This window comes from Ranitomeya variabilis, chromosome 3 (assembly GCF_051348905.1).
Source record: "Ranitomeya variabilis isolate aRanVar5 chromosome 3, aRanVar5.hap1, whole genome shotgun sequence".
NCBI lineage: Eukaryota > Metazoa > Chordata > Amphibia > Anura > Dendrobatidae > Ranitomeya > Ranitomeya variabilis.
This window is the reverse complement of record NC_135234.1, coordinates 723,195,600-723,214,117: the sequence shown is the minus strand read 5'-3', so window position 1 is coordinate 723,214,117 and position 18,518 is coordinate 723,195,600. Positions and strand designations below refer to the sequence as shown.

Here is an 18,518-nt window from a genome sequence, read left to right as displayed (position 1 = left end):
CCTCCTTCCTTCGAGTGGATGACTTGTCCCTATGTCATCCATACAGTCTCCACGGCATCACGCTCCGGCGCAGGCTTACTTCCCTGCCGCACTGAGCGCAGAGCAAAGTACTGCAGTGTGCAGGCGCCAGTAAAGGTCAGAGAGGCCCAACGCATGCACATTTTGCTCTGTCCTCAAAGGGCACAAGTGCGCCTGCGCAGGATCGTGATGTCAAGGAGAATGTGGAAGAAGCAGGGATGCGTCATCCACATGAAGGAAGGAGGACGGCAAACGTAAGAAGATGGGAAGCACCGGACCAAGAACAACAACACCATTTAGACAGGACCACCCCGCAGGTGAGTATAATCGTTATTTTTCTTCTCCTACAGGTTGGGGGCTTAAACACAATATTATAGAACGCTGCATATCAGCCCTGAAAGGTGGTGGTCTTATCTCACCTTGTCCAAACCTGGTGACAGTTTCCCTTTAATATTTGCCTGACACGTGCCACACTGTGTACTAGTCATATGGGCGGATTCCCGGCGATTTCTCCCAGCCCGCTGACAATGACGAGCAAGCCTGTGCCTACATGAAGGCTCAGCATTCAGAAACCTGCTAGATCTGCAGCAGAGAAAACAGTGATTTTATCAAAACTTCATAAGCAGCCCAGTAAGTGACACATTGCTGGAATCAAGGTCTCTGCCCCTACATTATAGAAGATGTCCACTACTTGGAAAACTAATCATACCAGATGCTCGGCACCGATAAAATACTCCCCTCCCGTGTTGGCGCCGTTCCTCGCTCTTCCCGTGCTCCTGTGCGGTTGTAACATTTGAGCCTGGCACCCTATCAGTGCTGGCGTCACTGTCCCTGCCTCCTATCAAATTGAATATGAAGAGGAACTGAGAAATCAGCTGCAGCCTGGACTACTACTTCATTTTTTATTTTTCAAAAGGTGGAGAGTGACGCCAGCGCTGATTGGGAGCTGGGCTCACGTGTTACAACAACCGCACCAGAGCCCCGAGCCCATGAGTGCTGACACCGCTGGGACAGCGACGGCACAGGAGGAGAGTATAGTTTGTTTTGTTTATTTTAAATCAGTGCCAAACATTTCGATCAAGAAGGGGTTCTTCCAAGTGGCGGACAACCTGTTTAAGCTGCGCTCAGATGGGGTAGGAAAAACCTGGTGACTGATTCCCTTTAAGTAGCATGATTCTGGTGGAGTGTTCATTTGGTTGACCACTAGTGCTCCCCCCACAATGCGAGACTGGGGTGTGATGGGTTACAATGGAAGCCAGGACCCTGGTGAAGGTCCCAGTCACTACCATCTTGCTGTCTTTACCACAACAAACGCCTTAAAATCAAAACCAAAAAAAACAACCAATGTTGAAATTGTATTTTTTTTTTTTCACCTCCCTTGGAGTTTTTTTTCCTTTCATCAAAATTACATGTAGTAAAGTAACTGGTGCAATTCAAAACGAAAATGTGTCCCACAAATAAACCCTCATTCCGCTTGGTCAATGGAAAAATAAAAACGAACAGGAATTCGAACTGGATAGCGCAAAAGTGAGTAAAAAGGAGATTTTTGTGTACTCACCGTAAAATCCTTTTCTCCGAGCCAATCATTGGGGACACAGGACCATGGGTGTTATGCTGCTGCCAATTGGTAGGACACTAAGTATTAAACACAAAGAATAGCTCCTCCCCTGCAGTATACACCCTCCTGCTGGCTCTCCGTGAACCAGTTCGGTAACAAATAAATAGGAGCTTAATATTTAACAAGGATGAAGTATGTCAAAAACCAAGTTAACTCAACAAAAACCAAAGCCAATAGGCTAACAGGGTGGGTGCTGTGTCCCCCAATGATTGGCTCGGAGAAAAGGATTTTACGGTGAGTACACAAAAATCTCCTTTTCTCCTACGCCTCATTGGGGGACACAGGACCATGGGACGTCCTAAAGCAGTCCCTGGGTGGGAAACAATTAACTGCAATTGCTACTTGCAGCCACAAGTTACAGATGCGGCACAGCCGCCTGCAGAATTCGTCTGCCGACGGTCGCATCTGCCGAGGCCTGAGAGTGAATATGGTAATATTTTGTAAAGGTATGCAGGCTGGACCAAGTCGCAGCCTTACAAACTTGTGCTGCCGAAGCTTGGTGCCGGATGGCCCAAGACGCACCCACTGACCGAGTGGAGTGAGCCTTAATCCCTGCTGGGACAGGAAGACCTCTGACTCGGTAGGACTCCTGAATAGCCGAACGGATCCATTTGGCTATTGTCGCCTTGGAAGCGGGAAACCCTTTCCTCGGTCCTTCCGGGAGCACGAATAGAGCATCTGACCTGCGGAAAGACGCTGTCTGCGAGATGTATCTCCTAAGAGCTCTCACTAAATCCAGTGTGTGAAGGGCCTTCTCGATGCGATGAACTGGTGCCGGACAGAGTGGCGGTAAGACAATCTCCTCATTGAGATGAAAAGAGGATACAACTTTCGGTAGAAAAGACGGGGATGTCCTCAAAACCACCTTATCCTGATGAAAATTCAGGAACGGAACTTGAGAGGACAGAGCCGCCAGCTCGGAGACTCGTCTGATAGAGGTGACCGCAATTAGAAAAGTAACTTTCCATGAAAGAAGAGACAGGGAAACCTCCTGTAGAGGTTCGAAAGGAGCCTGTTGCAAAACTCAGAGGACCAGATTTAGATCCCATGGTTCCAACGGCATCCTATAGGGGGGCGCCCGATGGGAGACTCCCTGAATAAACGTCTTGACCTGTAATCTGTTGGCAATACTGCGTTGGAAGAGAACAGACAGGGCTGAGATCTGCCCCTTGAGAGAACTAAGGGCGAGACCCAAGTCCAAACTCGTTTGTAAGAACTCGAAAATGGAAAGGATGGAAAAATGTAGAGGAGAACGTCCTCAGTCACTACATCATGAAAAGAAAGTCTTCCAAGTGCGATGATAGATACGCATAGGCGTAGGCTTTCTAGCGTTGATCATGGTAGCTATGACTTCTGGAGAGAAACCTGCCTGGGTTTGGACCCAGGACTCAACGGCCATGCCGTCAAACACAGGGCCTCTGAGTTCTGGTGGTAAAAGGGGCCTTGAGATAGCAGATCTGCGCGAATCGGTAATCGCCAGGGAATGTCGGCAACTAGTTGAACTAGTTCCGCGTACCACGCCCGGCGCGGTCAATCTGGCGCAATCAGGATTACCGGTACCCTCTCCGCTGACTCTAGGCAGGAGAGGAAGCGGGGGAAATATGTACGGAAGCTGAAAATGATGCCACGGGAGTACAAGAGCGTCTGCCCTGATGGCTGCCGGATCGTGGGACCGAGCCATGAAGTCGGGAACCTTGGAATTCAGCCGTGAGGCCATCAGATCCACGTCCGGGGTTCCCCAACGACAGCAGATCTGGTGGAAGATCTCCGGATGGAGAGACCACTCCCCGGAGTCGAGGCATTGCCGACTGAGGAAGTCTGCCTCCCAATTGTCCACTCCCGGGATGTGAACCGCAGAGATCATTGAGCGGTTTTCCTCGGCCCAGCGGAGAATGTGGCCTACCTCTGTCATGGCCGCCCTGCTGCGGGTTCCCCCTTGGCGGTTGATGTATGCCACTGCAGTGGCGTTGTCAGACTGAATCCTGATTGGGCGACCTGCTAGGAAGGGATGGAACTGGAGAAGTGCCAGCCTGATCGCCTGGATTTCCAAGATGTTGATTGGAAGGCGTGATTCCTGGGGGGGGGACCAGCGGCCCTGAGCAGTGTGATGAAGGAACACCGCTCCCCAGCCTAGAAGACTTATCTGTCGTCACAACCAGCCAGTGTACTGGAAGAAAAGACTTCCCTTGATTCAGGGAGGATTTCAATGTCCACCACCTGAGAGACTGTCTGACTCGCTGGGGAAGGAGGAACCGACGGTCTAGGGAGAACGGGTTCCTGTCCCAAACAGCCAGGAGGGCATGCTGTAGAGGACGGAGGTGTAGTTGGGCAAATGGAACCGCCTCCATAGCTGCTGCCATCCTGCCGAGGACTCTCATATTGAAGCGCAGAGAGTGAGAGCGAGGCTGAGAGAGCTTCTGAGCTTCTCGCTGTAAGACTGAGATCTTTTCCAGGGGAAGAAGAACCAACACCCGGGACGAGTCGAGTATCATTCCTAGAAAGGAAATTCGCTGAGCTGGCACTGGGGAAGATTTTTTGAAGTTTATTTTCCAACCCAGGCGAGAAAGGGTATCTATTGTGATGGCCACGGCTTCCTTGCAAGAGCAGAAAGAGGGTCCTTTGATGAGGATAGCTTCTAAATACGGGAACGCCACCACTCCTCGGGTGTGGAGTATGGCCACGGCAGCCGCCATGACCTTGGTGAATACCCTGGGAGTGGTAACGAGGCCGAAGGGCAGCGCAACGAATTGGAAGTGATCTTCCTGAACCGAGAAGCGAAGAAACCTTTAGTGAGAAGGTAAAATAGGAATGTGGAGGTATGCGTCCTGGATGTCTATAGACGCCAGGAACTCGCCTTTTTCCATGGAGGCGATGACAGAATGAAGCGATTCCATCCGGAACCGTCGCACCCTGACAAACCTGTTCAGCAGTTTTAGGTCCAGTATGGGCCGTACTGTACCGTCCTTCTTTGGAACAATGAAGAGGTTTGAATAAGAACCTTGAAACCTTTCGCTTTGAGGGACCAGAATAATAACTCTGTCTTTTCTCAGAGAGCTAATAGCTTTGAAGAACTCTAATGCTTTTGCCCTGGGAGGAGAAGACAGGAAAAAACGGTTTGGAGGACGAGATCTATCTTGTATCCGGAGGACACTAGATCGCGGACCCACTCGTCGTGAACGACCGAGAGCCACGCGGCACTGAAGGAAAGCAGGCGGCCGCCTACTTTGAGGGTGTCCCCCGGATACCGCAGGGGGTCAGTGTGGAAGGTCTGCCCGTTCTGGCACCTCTGGATCCTGGCTACCTTGGCCTGCCTCTCCATGAAGGGGAAGGCTTAAAAGAGGCCCGTGAACCTCTGTCTCCACGTTGTGCCCGGCCCGGAACCAGGAGATGTAGAAGTAGAGGACCAGTTTCAGTTGTAATGGGGGGAGGGGGGGGGGGGTCTGAGAGAAAAAAATAAAAACGAGCCTATGGTTGCAGGTTCCGAAAGGGCCGAGAGGGTGTCTGTTGTGGAAGAAATTTACTCTTCCCTCCAGTGGCGTCAGAAATTAACTGGTCGAGCTTTTCGCCAAAAAGGCGACCGCTCTGATATGGGAGAGAAGTCAATGACTTTTTGGAAGTAGAATCCGCACGCCAGTCCCTGAGCCATAAGGACCTCCGGATGGTGATGGCATTTGCTGCAGCTTGGGAAGCGCAGTCAGCGGCATCCAGGGACGCGGTCACTACAAAATCTCCAGCTCTGGCTATCTGAGTAGCGAGGTCTGCTATCTCGGGGGGAAGATTGGTATCCAGTACTGCTGAAGACAAGACCTCAGCCCAGTGGGTCATAGCCTTAGCCACCCACGTAGCGGCAAAAGATGGAAAGAGTGCGGCCGCTGAGGCTTCAAAGGCTGAACGCGCCATATTGTTGATCTGACGATCGGTTGGATTTTTAATAGAGGCGCCCTCCGAGGAGGATAAAACAGATTTCGTAGCCTGGCGCGATACTGGAGGATCTACTGGGGGAGACTGTGACCAATCTTTTCTTAGATCCTGGGCAAAGGGATATTTGGACTCCATGGGCTTCTGCCCTGTGAATCGTTTATCTGGACGGATCCTGTGAGATTCAACAATTTGCTTAAACTCGGGATGAGTGGCGAACACCTGTGAGCTCGTTTGGTCCTCTTAAAGGACACGGCATGATCCGTTTTAGATAAGGGTTCCTCTTCAAGTCTCAAAGCCTTATTCACTGACTCAATTAGAGAGTCGAGAGTCTCCTGATCGTGATGAAATTCCTGATCTAGGGACGTATCAGAATCGTCCTCTGAAACAGGTTCTCTACTAGCCCCAATGGAAGGGGAGCGAGAAATGGAGCTCTCAGAACCCGAAAACCGTTGATGGTCTGGGGATATGGCATGAGTCCTTTTCCTGGAAGAGTGAGAACTCCTTGGCAAGGTACGACCCCTGGAGTACGAGGGGTTCTGACCATCGGAAGAGTCGTCCGTATTAGTGCCCTGGTTAGAGCAAGGGTCTCGGAACGAGTCTAACGCTTTTGCCAGGGATGCCATAGACCGGGAAAGGGAGGTAGCCCACTCAGCGGGACTAGGCTCACTGGGTTCAGTATCAGCAACAGGTGGTTCCTGAGCAGTCACCGGTTCACAAGCTGTGCACAATGCAGTATTGTGACCCCGGGGTAATGATACCTTACAAGAGGTACATGCAGCGAAAAATACAGTGTGGGTTTCCCAGACTTTTTGTGAGGCTTTGGTTGAGACATAGTAAAGCCTGGAGGAAAGCGCTTACTAGCAGGGGAAGGGTTAAGCCATGTGTCTGCAGCTTACCCAGGTCCTGTGTCTTGAGTCCCCAGGGCAGGTCCGCAGTGTAGGCACAGAAAAACGCTAGTCCTGAGGGCTGTGATAGGAAACGCTGGAGCAGTGCTGCAGCATCAGGGCTGTGGGTGTCCCAAGATGGCTACTGAGACCAGGAAGTGGGAGATCATCACAGGGAACGAGAAGAGTCAGGAAAAGTGGGCGGGGCTGTCGGTGGGCGTGGCCAAAAACGCCAGCCTGTATTGAGGGAATTTTTTTTTTTCTTCTGCGGTTGCGGCCTGCAGCGCCGCGACCACAATTAGCGCCATTAGCTGCACTCCTTCTTGGGGTTGCCGCACTACGGACCACCCACGGACACAGGCTTAAGGTGCGGACCTCCCATACCTCGTGGGACCAGGACCCCCCTAGCGCCTCGGCCCCCGTAGTGTACTCACGGTAGATGCGGCGGGCCGGTGCTCAATCCACCGTCGCCATAGTCCGGGAGGGCGTGGAGAGCTTCTGCCGCCATGCGTCATCCGCTATATCAGTGGTGATGCAGAGGGGGGCTGCACGGACGCCATATATATCATGTCCGGCTATGCACCTGGCTCCAGGAGAGGTAGATGGAGGGCTACTCCATGTGGTCCCCTGCTATAGAGGGGGAGATCAGAACGCGAAGGAACCGTCACCCGTAATATGAGCTCAGGGCTGGCATCCAAAGTTGCAGGAAAGGACACGGGAGGGACACTCCAAGTACTTGCCTGTTGATGGTTCGGGGGAGATCGGAACCTAGAAAGGATCCGTCGCCCCCATTCGCTCCGTTAAGAAAAATAGAAAAGTAAAAAGCTAAAATAAAAACGGTGGGGTCTGAAAGCAGACCCAAGTGCCTCCTACAGACACTAAGCAAGAACTGGTTCACTGAGAGCCAGCAGGAGGGTGTATACTGCAGGGGAGGAGCTATTCTTTCTGTATTACTTAGTGTCCTCCTAGTGGCAGCAGCATAACACCCATGGTCCTGTGTCCCCCAATGAGGTGTAGGAGAAATAGTGGATACATTTGCCAAAATTAAACCACTGACATCTCATGGCAAATCACAAACTGACTCCATTGTGCAGTAATATAATAAAGGTAATACTAAGGATAGTAATGGTGGATGATGGGCGTCAATGCTCTATTGTGAGAATTGCTGAGAACATAGTCGGTATGTGACCGCAACTATGTAAATTGCGTACACGCTATGATCATCCACTTGCACTGTGAGTACAGTGGAATCCTGACTGTGGGCGCATTGCACAAGGTCACCATTCATCAGTTTACAGAGTGACTGCAAATTTTATTCTTCAGCCCAGAAAACCTCTTTAAAGCAATTCTACATTATTACAATAGTGTGAGAATACATATAGGAAAGGATAATGAACGTTACCTTCTGGTATGTTAAACGGAGACTTGTAATTGAAATCTAAAGAAAAATCTGGTCCCTCACAAAGTCTGTGACAAGCAATTGGAAAAATGGGCTCGAGTAACACAAGACGGGCCTCAAAATAATCCTTTATCGCATCTTCTACCACTCTGGAGAGCCTGGAAAGAGGTTTTGACGTTAAGACCTAAATTTTATGTTAATCAGTCACAATATTTATCGGCATAAAATGTCAACTAAATCTGTTCATTGAAATGAACTGTACAAGATAAGACATAATTGTGGCAAATTCTATCATATACCCAGATGTAGTAAAAATATGACCATACAGGGAGAAAATTTACACATGAGGGAGATTTATCAAGCGAAATGCGCCAAAAACCAGACTGTCCCGATTTATTGTGTGTTTTAGACACTTTCTGTGCCTCATCCGATAAAGGAGTGTGGCCTCACTGAGAGGAACATGGCTTAGTTTAAAAGATTCATGGATTATTGTGTGACATCGTACCTTGAAATAATGTCCATAAAATATAAAACTTTATTGAAAAAACACATGAGCTGTAGGAATACACTTCTTTATTATAATGATGGCAGAATCATACATGATGAGCACTTTTTTACCTTGCGTCTCCCCCACTTCCTCATAAACCCTGCGAGCAGGGTACGGACTGCTCTAGTTTAATTTTGTGAATGATGTCTTACTCTGTAATTTAGGATAATCTCTGGAGGCAGATTCTAAGGGAGATCTATGTCCGGCCCATAGACCTTAATAGCTCAGGTACATACAACAGGAAAAACATGGATTTCTCTGGAATAAGACATCAGATCGCATATATGACTTTATTCAGCTTCCCATGACCTGCATGCCCATATAGACGGCTTAGGAGGGATGATCCTGACAGATTCCCTTTAAAGCTATAACAGTGATCGGCCAACACCTTACCTTGTATTGTCAGCCTAAATCTCGGCAGAATCATGTGAACAACAGAATGTAATACTTACTTTTGCAAATGGCCATTTAGTAACTCAAAGACCATATTGTCACTTTGTTTCGCGAACTGTAATGCATTGTTCTGGTGCTTTGTCAGTACATTGCAATCAGCGCCATGCTCAATCAGGAGTCGCACGGTATCAACATTTCCTTTTTTACAGGCCTGAAGAGAAAAAAATAATTCTATTGTGTTATAATTGGATATTCAGTACTAGGACACAGGGTCTCGTGTATACTCTTTATGGCTACAGCGCTACACCAGGCGCTTATACAATGTTCACAGGTAGAAGACCAGAAACCATTACCTTGACACGTAACAATCATGGAGCATCTGTATTTAGAACTCTGCATTGCGCTGTTGAAATGGAGCATCAAATAATTAAAGGGGCGGTTCAATAACAATTAATCCGTGGCTGCAGGCTATTAACAATCAAGCCACGCTGTACTCGCCTTGTCCGGGTCCACCGGTGGGTCTCACCGCTGCTCCAGGTGTCTGGCTTTGGTGATGATGTCAAATCGGTGAGCTCTGTGGCCCCGAGCATGGTGTTCCTATGTAGATGGAACCCTGCGCTCACAGATTGGCACCGCAGCCAAAGCCAGGCACTGGGAGCAGCGGCGAGAGTCACCAGTGGACCCGGGGAAGGAGATTACAGCACAGTTTATTTTGTTATGGCCTACAGTCACAGATTAACGTTTAATGTAAGAAACAATCCCTTTAACCCACAATTAAGAAGTGGTGAAATTATAAATGTATTTCAGACATTTGCAGGAGGTAGAAAAAAACAATAGCATAATGCACAATTCTAAGAAAAGATGTTCCAGAATTGTTCCTTCCTCATTAGGAAACACAAGTACGTACTACTACAGGTCCTTCCCAAAAAATTAGCATATAGTGTTAAATTTCATTATTTACCATAATGTAATGATTACAATTAAACTTTCATATATTATAGATTCATTATCCACCAACTGAAATTTGTCAGGTCTTTTATTGTTTTAATACTGATGATTTTGGCATACAACTCCTGATAACCCAAAAAACCTGTCTCAATAAATTAGCATATCAAGAAAAGGTTCTCTAAACGACCTATTACCCTAATCTTCTGAATCAACTAATTAACTCTAAACACATGCAAAAGATACCTGAGGCTTTTAAAAACTCCCTGCCTGGTTCATTACTCAAAACCCCCATCATGGGTAAGACTAGCGACCTGACAGATATCAAGAAGGCCATCATTGACACCCTCAAGCAAGAGGGTAAGACCCAGAAAGAAATTTCTCAACAAATAGGCTGTTCCCAGAGTGCTGTATCAAGGCACCTCAATGGTAAGTCTGTTGGGAGGAAACAATGTGGCAGAAAACGCTGTACAACGAGAAGAGGTGACCGGAACCTGAGGAAGATTGTGGAGAAGGACCGATTCCAGACCTTGGGGAACCTGAGGAAGCAGTGGACTGAGTCTGGTGTGGAAACATCCAGAGCCACCGTGCACAGGCGTGTGCAGGAAATGGGCTACAGGTGCCGCATTCCCCAGGTAAAGCCACTTTTTGGGCTACAGAGAAGCAGCACTGGACTGTTGCTAAGTGGTCCCAAGTACTTTTTTCTGATGAAAGCAAATTTTGCATGTCATTCGGAAATCAAGGTGCCAGAGTCTGGAGGAAGACTGGGGAGAAGGAAATGCCAAAATGCCTGAAGTCCAGTGTCAAGTACCCACAGTCAGTGATGGTGTGGGGTGCCATGTCAGCTGCTGGTGTTGGTCCACTGTGTTTCATCAAGGGCAGGGTCAATGCAGCTAGCTATCAGGAGATTTTGGAGCACTTCATGCTTCCATCGGCTGAAATGCTTTATGGAGATGAAGATTTCATTTTTCAGCACGACCTGGCACCTGCTCACAGTGCCAAAACCACTGGTAAATGGTTTACTGACCATGGTATTACTGTGCTCAATTGGCCTGCCAACTCTCCTGACCTGAACCCCATAGAGAATCTGTGGGATATTGTGAAGAGAAAGTTGAGAGACGCAAGACCCAACACTCTGGATGAGCTTAAGGCCACTATTGAAGCATCCTGGGCCTCCATAACATCTCAGCAGTGTCACAGGCTGATTGCCTCCATGCCACGCCGCATTGAAGCAGTCATTTCTGCCAAAGGATTCCCGACCAAGTATTGAGTGCATAACTGAACATTATTATTTGATGGTTTTTTGTTTGTTATTAAAAAACACTTTTATTTGATTGGTCGGGTGAAATATGCTAATTTATTGAGACAGGTTTTTTGGGTTATCAGGAGTTGCAGGCCAAAATCATCAGTATTAAAACAATAAAAGACCTGACAAATTTCAGTTGGTGGATAATGAATCTATAATATATGAAAGTTTAATTGTAATCATTACATTATGGTAAATAATGAAATTTAACACTATATGCTAATTTTTTGAGAAGGACCTGTATAATAGTTCAGGAGAATGGACAGGTAAGTGACAAAAATAACAACAAATATCATCTGATGAAAATACATCAGAGATCTACAGACTGGAAAAAGTGAATGACAGTAAAGGGAACATTAAAAATAAATAATTCCTGGCTCAAGCCGTGGGAAAAACAAGAAAACTTATGTTAGGAATAGACGGGCTAAGATTTTCCAAGAGTTACACTCTCTTCGTCATGAAAAAGGAGATTTTTGTGTACTCACCGTAAAATCTCTTTCTCTTAGCCTCTAATTGGGGAAAACAGGACCATGGGTGGAAAAGCTGCTGTCCACTAGGAGGCGACACTATGCATAATCTGAAAAAGATTAACCGTGGCTCCTCCTCTGCAGTATACACCCCTGGACGGCATCAGCCTTCTCCAGTTTTGTGCAAAAGCAGTAGGAGGAACGTAACATGAATGACAGACATGCCTATAAGAAGGCCACTATGTACGAGCTCAAAGAACAATATGAGAACTCAACAGTAACAACGGCCCGAAAAGGGCAACAGGGTGGGAGCTGTGTCCCCCAATTAGAGGCTAAGAGAAAGATTTTACGGTGAGTACACAAAAATCTCCTTTACTCTGTCGCCTCATTGGGGGACACAGGACCATGGGACGTCCCAAAGCAGTCCCTGGGTGGGAAGCAATATTGTGCAGACAGGCCCCTATACTTGGGGAACTGCCGCCAGCAGAACACATCTACCCAGGCTCGCTTCCGCTGAGGACTGGGTATGAACCCTGTAGTGTTTAGTAAACGAGTGTGGGCTAGTCCAAGTGGCCGCCTTACACACTTGTGCCGAAGCCTGGAGCCGAATGGCCCAGGAGGCCCCTACCGCCCGTGTAGAGTGTGCCGTAATACCAGCTGGAAGAGGAGAATTCTTAAAGCGGTAGGCCTCTTGTATGGTGGATGTGATCTTCCTGGCAAGGGTAGCTTTGGAAGCTGGGAGACCCTTGCGGCCACCTTCCGGAAGAAGGAAAAGGGATCAGACCTCTGGAAGGACTCAGTCCTAGACACATATATACGCAATGCCCTGACAAGGTCAAGCGCATGCAGAGCCTTCTCCACTCTATGAACTGGGACTGGACAAAGGGAAGGCAGAAAAATTTCCTCATTGAGGTGGAAGTTGGACACAACCTTCGGAAGGAAGGATGGGACCGTACAGAGAACTACCTTGTCCTGGTGAAAAACCAGGAAGGACAGTCTGCAGGAGCGTGCTGTCAGTTCAGACACCCTGCGTAGTGAGGTGATTGCCACCAGGAAAAAACCACCTTCTGGGAGAGAAGGCAGAGCGGGACCTCCTTAAGGGGTTCGAAGGGTGGTTCCTGCAATGCTGTCAGGACCAGGTTGAGGTCCCACGTTTCTAGTGGTCGTCTGTAGGGGGGAACCAATCGGGAAACCCCCTGAAGAAAAGTCCTTACTCGCAGCTTGGTAGCAATGCGCCTTTGTAAAAAAGCACTGAGAGGGCTGACACCTGGCTCTTAGGCGAGCCCAGGGACAGCCTGGCCTCCAGACCCGATTGGAGAAAAAAAAAACAGGTAGTTCGGGGAAGGAAGAAGGGAATGGGGTCTGGCCGCGAGATTCGCACCAGGTAAAAGAGAACTTTCCAGGTACGGTCATAGATCTTGGCAGAGGCTGGCTTCCGTGCCCTGATCATGGTCCTAATGACGTCCGTCGAGAGCCCTGCCAGGGTTAGAACCCAGGTTTCAAGGGCCATGCCGACAAATTGAGAGCCCCTGCGTTCTGGTGGTAGAACGGGCCTTGTGATAGAAGATCCGGGCGGTCGGGGAGGCACCAGGTGGCATCTGCTGAAAGTTGTACGACGTCGGGGTACCATGTACGTCTGGGCCAGATCGGTGCGATTAAGATGGTTGGAACTCCATCTTGCTTGATCTTCCTCACCACTCTGGATAACAGGGGGAGAGGTGGAAAAATGCACAGAGGCTGGAACTGGGTCCAGTCCTGAACCAGAGCATCTGCTCCGAGCGACCGCAGATCGTGTGTTCTGGCCATGAAGTTGGAGACCTTGGCATTGAAGTGGGATGCCATTAGGTCCACATCTGGGGTCCCCCAGCGATGGCAGATCTGACGAAAAATTTCGGGATGGAGAGACCACTCTCCCGAATCTATTCTTTGTCGTCTGAGGAAGTCTGCTTCCCAGTTGTCCACACCCGGAATGTGGACCGCCGAGAGAACCGAGCCCGTGTCCTCCACCCAGTGGAGGATGTGTGACACTTCTCGCATCGCCTGGGTACTGCTTGTCCCCCCTTGGTGATTCACATATGCCACAGTGGTGGCATTGTCCGATTGTATTCTGATGTGAGAGGCTGCCAGTAAGTGATGGAAGGCCCTCAATGCCAGGAGGATGGCACGAATTTCCAGGATGTTGATGGGCATTGGTCGCTTCCACTGGGGACCACTTGCCCTGTGGTGTAGGTGCACTGCACCCCAACCCGTCAGGCTCGCATCGGTGGTCGGAACCTTCCACTGACCTGTGAGAAAGGATTTCCCCTTTGCTAGCGAGGTTGGCTTGAGCCACCAGTGCAGGGACCTCTTGGTTGACGATGTTAGCCGGAACTCTCTGTCGAGAGAGAAAGGGATTCCTGTCCCAGGACTTGAGAATGGCTAGTTGGAGAGGCCTGAGGTGAAAATGGGCCAAATGGGGACCGCTTCTATTGCTGCCCCCATCCTGCCAAGGACTCAAGGCAAGCCGGAGAGATCGAGGGGGTTTGCGGAGGATGCGAACTCCTTGTCCCTGGGAAAGCGCACTAGATCCCTGGAGGTGTTGTATAGCATTCCCAGGAAGGTCAGAGACTGACTCAGGGTTGGTGATTACCTTTGTAGGTTGACTAACCAGCCCATGCGACTCAGAGTGTCGATTGTGATTGAGACGCTGAGCTCGCAGTCCTTGAAGGTAGGAGCCTTGATGAGTAGATCATCCAGGTATGGAACGACTACTATGCCTCTGGAGTGCAGGACGTCCATGGTGGCTGCCATGACCTTGGTAAACACTCTGGGAGCCGTGGCGAGTCCGAACGGAAGAGCCACGAACTGGTAGTGGTCCTGGTCGATTGCGAACCTGGTAAAACTCTGACGAGCAGGTGCAATCGGTATATGCAGGTATACGTCTTGTATTTCCATGATGGCGAGATATTCTCCCTTCTCCATGGACGCAATGATGGACCGAAGGGGACTCCAGCGGAAGTGACGAACCCGTACATATTTGTTGAGTTGTTTTAGGTCCAGTATGGGCCGTACGCTCCCTCCTTTCTTGGGGACTACGAATAGATTGGAGTAGAACCCTCGGAAGGGCTCGGCCGTGGGAACCGGTACTATGACTCCTGCTTGAAGAAGCGAGGGAACCGCTTGGTGGAAGGCACGAGCCTTGGCTTGCAGTTTTCGGGGAACAGAGAGGAAGACTCGGTTCGGTGGGTTGGAAGTTGAACTCTATCTTGTATCCGGAAGACACTAGTTCCCAGAACCACCTGTCTTCTGTAGTAGGCATCCAGACTTGCTGGAAGAGCAAAGTCGGCCGCCTATGGGTGGGATGTCTTCCGGGGTCCGTGAGTCATGAGGAGGAAAAAATCTGAGGTTTACCTCCTTTTGGGCTTTTACTGGCCTGCTTTTAACTGCCAGGTCTTGTCCGACCTTTGCGTCGACCATGAGTTGTCCCTGTGTGGGGAACGGTTACAATTTTGTGCTCGACCAGCCCGAGGAATTCCGAAAGGATCGGAATCGGTTTTGTTACACTTCTTGTAAGTGCGTATAGGTTTCAGTTGAGGGAAAGAGGTACTCTTCCCCCCCCCCCGGTGGCGTTGGATATCATGGTGTCCAACTTTTCACCGAAAGGTCACCCACTGAGATACGGGAGGTGCGTGAGGGACTTCTTTGAGGCTGCGTCCGCTTTCCATTCCGCAGCCAGAGGATACGCCGAATCGTGATGGCGTTTGATGCTATCCCCGCTACGCCCCTTGCTGAATCCAGAGCTGCATGACGCATGTAATCTGCTACAACTGCTATTTGAACCGCTTGGTCCGACAGCTCAGGAGCAGATGCTTGGAGGCCAGCTTGTAAATTTTTGGCCCAAGCCAGTATGGCCTTGGCAGCCCAAACTGAAGCGAATGCGGGAGCCAGGGAGGCCCCTGCCGCCTCGAAAATTGAACGAGCCATGCGTTCTAACTGCCGGTCTGCTGCATCCCTGAGAGTTGAGCTATCTGGCAGTGAAAGGAGAGTCTGTGCTGCTAGTCTAGAAACTGGGGGGTCCACTTCGGGTGGATCTGTCCATTCCTTGGTGTCCTTCTGTGGGAAAGGGTACCTGGAGTCCAGATATTTGCGATTAGCGAATTTTTTCTCAGGCTGTGAGCTGCTCTATAAGGATCGCTTTAAACTCTGGGTGGTTAGAGAAAACCTTAGGCGGCTTCAGAGGTCCTTCAAAGGAAATCCTCTGGTGGCAGATTAGGAATGTCCAGCACCCGATGGATGGAAGAGATTATGTCCTCGACTAGCACTGTATTGCTAGGGGAGATTGGGATCAGGGACCCCTCTGTTTCTCTGTCTGAGTCGGAGTCGCAGATGCCTTCCGAATCCTGTGTATCACTGAGGCGTCCCCTGCTGGGTGAGCTGGGGAGGAGGCCTTCTCTGGTCGGGGACTGAGGAAATCTGCATTGTCTGCCCCTGGAAGGGGACGGTCTAGATGACTTGGAACTACGGTGTCTCTCCCTAGAAGGGGATGACCGTTGCTATGGGACGACGCAGATGGACTTGACCTATGTGTTCGCTTGCGTCCTGACCTAGACGTGGATGTGCCAGGTCGTTCTGTTCCCGAGTCAAGCTCTCCCTTTGCTGGGTAGCGGCCATAGCCGAGGCATGACTCTGCAGAGCCTGAAGCAATGTGGAGGTTTGGTTATCTATAGACTGCGTCATAGATTGCGACCTCTGAGTGACCCATTCCAGCGTGGCATTAGACACCGAGGCATTGGCAGGGGCTTCTTGGGGCTCTGACAGTAGTCAGGATGCAGTCCTGGCAGTGCGTACGTGCTGCCACTGGGGAGAGCGGTCCTGCAGGCTGTACAGAATGCATAATAGCAGTCCTGCCTGGTTCTCTTGGACCTTGAGCCCGGCATAGTGCACAGAGTGCAGAAGGGCTGGCTGCAGAGGACCTTACAGGGGTAGAGAAACCTATAGGGGAGCCTTATAGGTAATATGGATTCACAGCCGAGTAAAACAACCCAGCTGTGATCTTACCCCACCAGTATGCCCCTAGGTCCAGCGCCGAAGATCCACAGTCCTGTGCCCCCTGGAGACTGGCTGGCCTGGTCCTGCTGACCAGGAGATGCAGGGTTAACCTTGCTGCAGTAGAAATGGCCGCCGAGGAGAAAAGGCAGGGGGAGAAGGGGGCGGAGAGCTGAGAAAAAGGCGGCAAAGCTGTGTAAAAACGCGCCCTTTCTGTCTCGATCCACCCCCTTTATGACACTGTAGAGTGTCATATTTGTCAACCGGGGGGCGGGCGGAGAGGAGGCGGCGGCTACAGCTAGGCCGAAGCCGGGGCCTAAATTAGATGCCTGACGCCCTGAAAGGCCCCAGGCCGGCGCGGAAGTCCGGGAGGGGGGGGGGAGGGGGTGTCGGATCTGAACTGGACCTCCCCGGATTTAAAGGCAGGATAGCGGTGGGGCTATAAGCGGAAGGGGGGCCCTGTGAGGGGTCCCCCTGAGGCAGTATAGAGCTGGTGCTGCCGCAGAGACAGGGGCGCAAGGAGCCCTGTGTCTGTATGTGCACTCCCCCCGGCCCCGACAGGAGCCCGCAGCTGGGCTGGGGTCCCTGGATGCAGGCGCAGTGTGCTGGCCCATTGCTGGGAGCTGTAGAATGCTGCCTGTACAGGCCCTACCTGAGGCGTCTCAACCTAATGCCCCAAGAGGGGGGAATAGGGAGGGTGCTGTTGTCACCTTAAGGGGGCTTTATCCTCGCCTCCACTTCAACCCAGAAACCAAAAGGAATCGGGGAAGGAGGGGGGTCTCGACTTCGAACCAGCACCCGAGGGACTGGGGAAGGAGCGGCATGGGGAATAGCCATCTCTACTTCAACCGGGTACCCCTTAATAGGGGGCTGAAGAAGGAGCCATGCCGGGAGTATCACAGGAGACCCACTTTTCTTCATCTGTAATCCGTCGGAAAAAAACGGAGTAAAAAAAAAAAAAAAATTAGGTGTGCCTCCTATGCGACACTAAGCAAAAACTGGAGACGGCTGACGCCGTCCAGGGGTGTATACTGCAGAGGAGGAGCCACGGTTCATCTTTTTCAGATTATGCATTGTGTCGCCTCCTAGTGGACAGCAGCTTTACACCCATGGTCCTGTGTCCCCCAATGAGGCGACAGAGTAAGTTTACAAACACAAAGGCCTGAAGACCCAAGAGGTAGCAGGATCACAAACATCAGGAGAGGAAGACAAAAACCAGAACACTGGGGTCACAAGAGAAGCCTCCAGATACCTTCATGAGAGCGGTTTCCCCAGTCGTTTGTTGCATATTCACAAAAGCACCGGCTTCCAACAGCAGAGCCACGGTAGTCAGGTAATTCTACGGAAAGACAGAGAAAAGGGTTTCTTTATTACACGACGCCCACTTCAGGCTTTTTTCCCCCCTCTTCTTCCTGGGGACTGGTGGTGCTTATTGAACTAAATCATTTTTTGGGGTGTTATTTATGCATATTTTCATAGACTTTCAATAAAAATGTAAAATTTTATAATTGGGATGCACATTTTTTGCACAGTTTGTCCTCTCTCTTAGTCATGGTCTTTTCTCAGCTGATACAGCAGCCCTATGTAAGAACAATCTTCAGTAGAAGCACACAGCAACGATGCTGCAGATATAAGGATATGTTTCCACGGTCAGTATTTGCTGCAGATTGGACGCTGCATACAGCCAAAGCTTCCAATCCACAGCAGCCAGATGTCACAGCAGTCGATGGGATTTTATGAAATCCAATCTCCACTATGCGTTCAAAGAAGCAGGTGGCAGACCTGCGTAACTGTACATGCGGCGCGTCTTTATAGACAGCAGCATGTCTTTTTCTCTTGCGGAGACACTCAGTCTCCTCAAGATAAATAGTACCATCCTATGTATAGGAGGCGGTGATTCCGCACGGTTCAATGAACACATGAGGAATCACCGCGCGGACAGAAGTCAGCAGCGCTTTGGACGGAGCGGGTATCTGCTGCATCCAAAGCGCTGCC

General features: G+C 50.0%; 1 protein-coding gene across 1 annotated transcript in view; it reads right to left on the bottom strand.

The window, feature by feature from the left end:
• Positions 1 to 18,518, bottom strand: part of MPHOSPH8 (M-phase phosphoprotein 8) — a 42,925-nt gene that overhangs the window by 5,070 nt on the left and 19,337 nt on the right. Inside the window, exons 9-11 of the mRNA XM_077298359.1 lie at positions 17,776 to 17,862; positions 8,840 to 8,991; positions 7,844 to 7,998 (exon numbers count right to left, since the gene is read on the bottom strand). Of these exons, the coding sequence (XP_077154474.1) occupies positions 7,844 to 7,998; positions 8,840 to 8,991; positions 17,776 to 17,862 (394 nt within the window). The remainder of the gene's footprint in view (positions 1 to 7,843; positions 7,999 to 8,839; positions 8,992 to 17,775; positions 17,863 to 18,518) is intronic.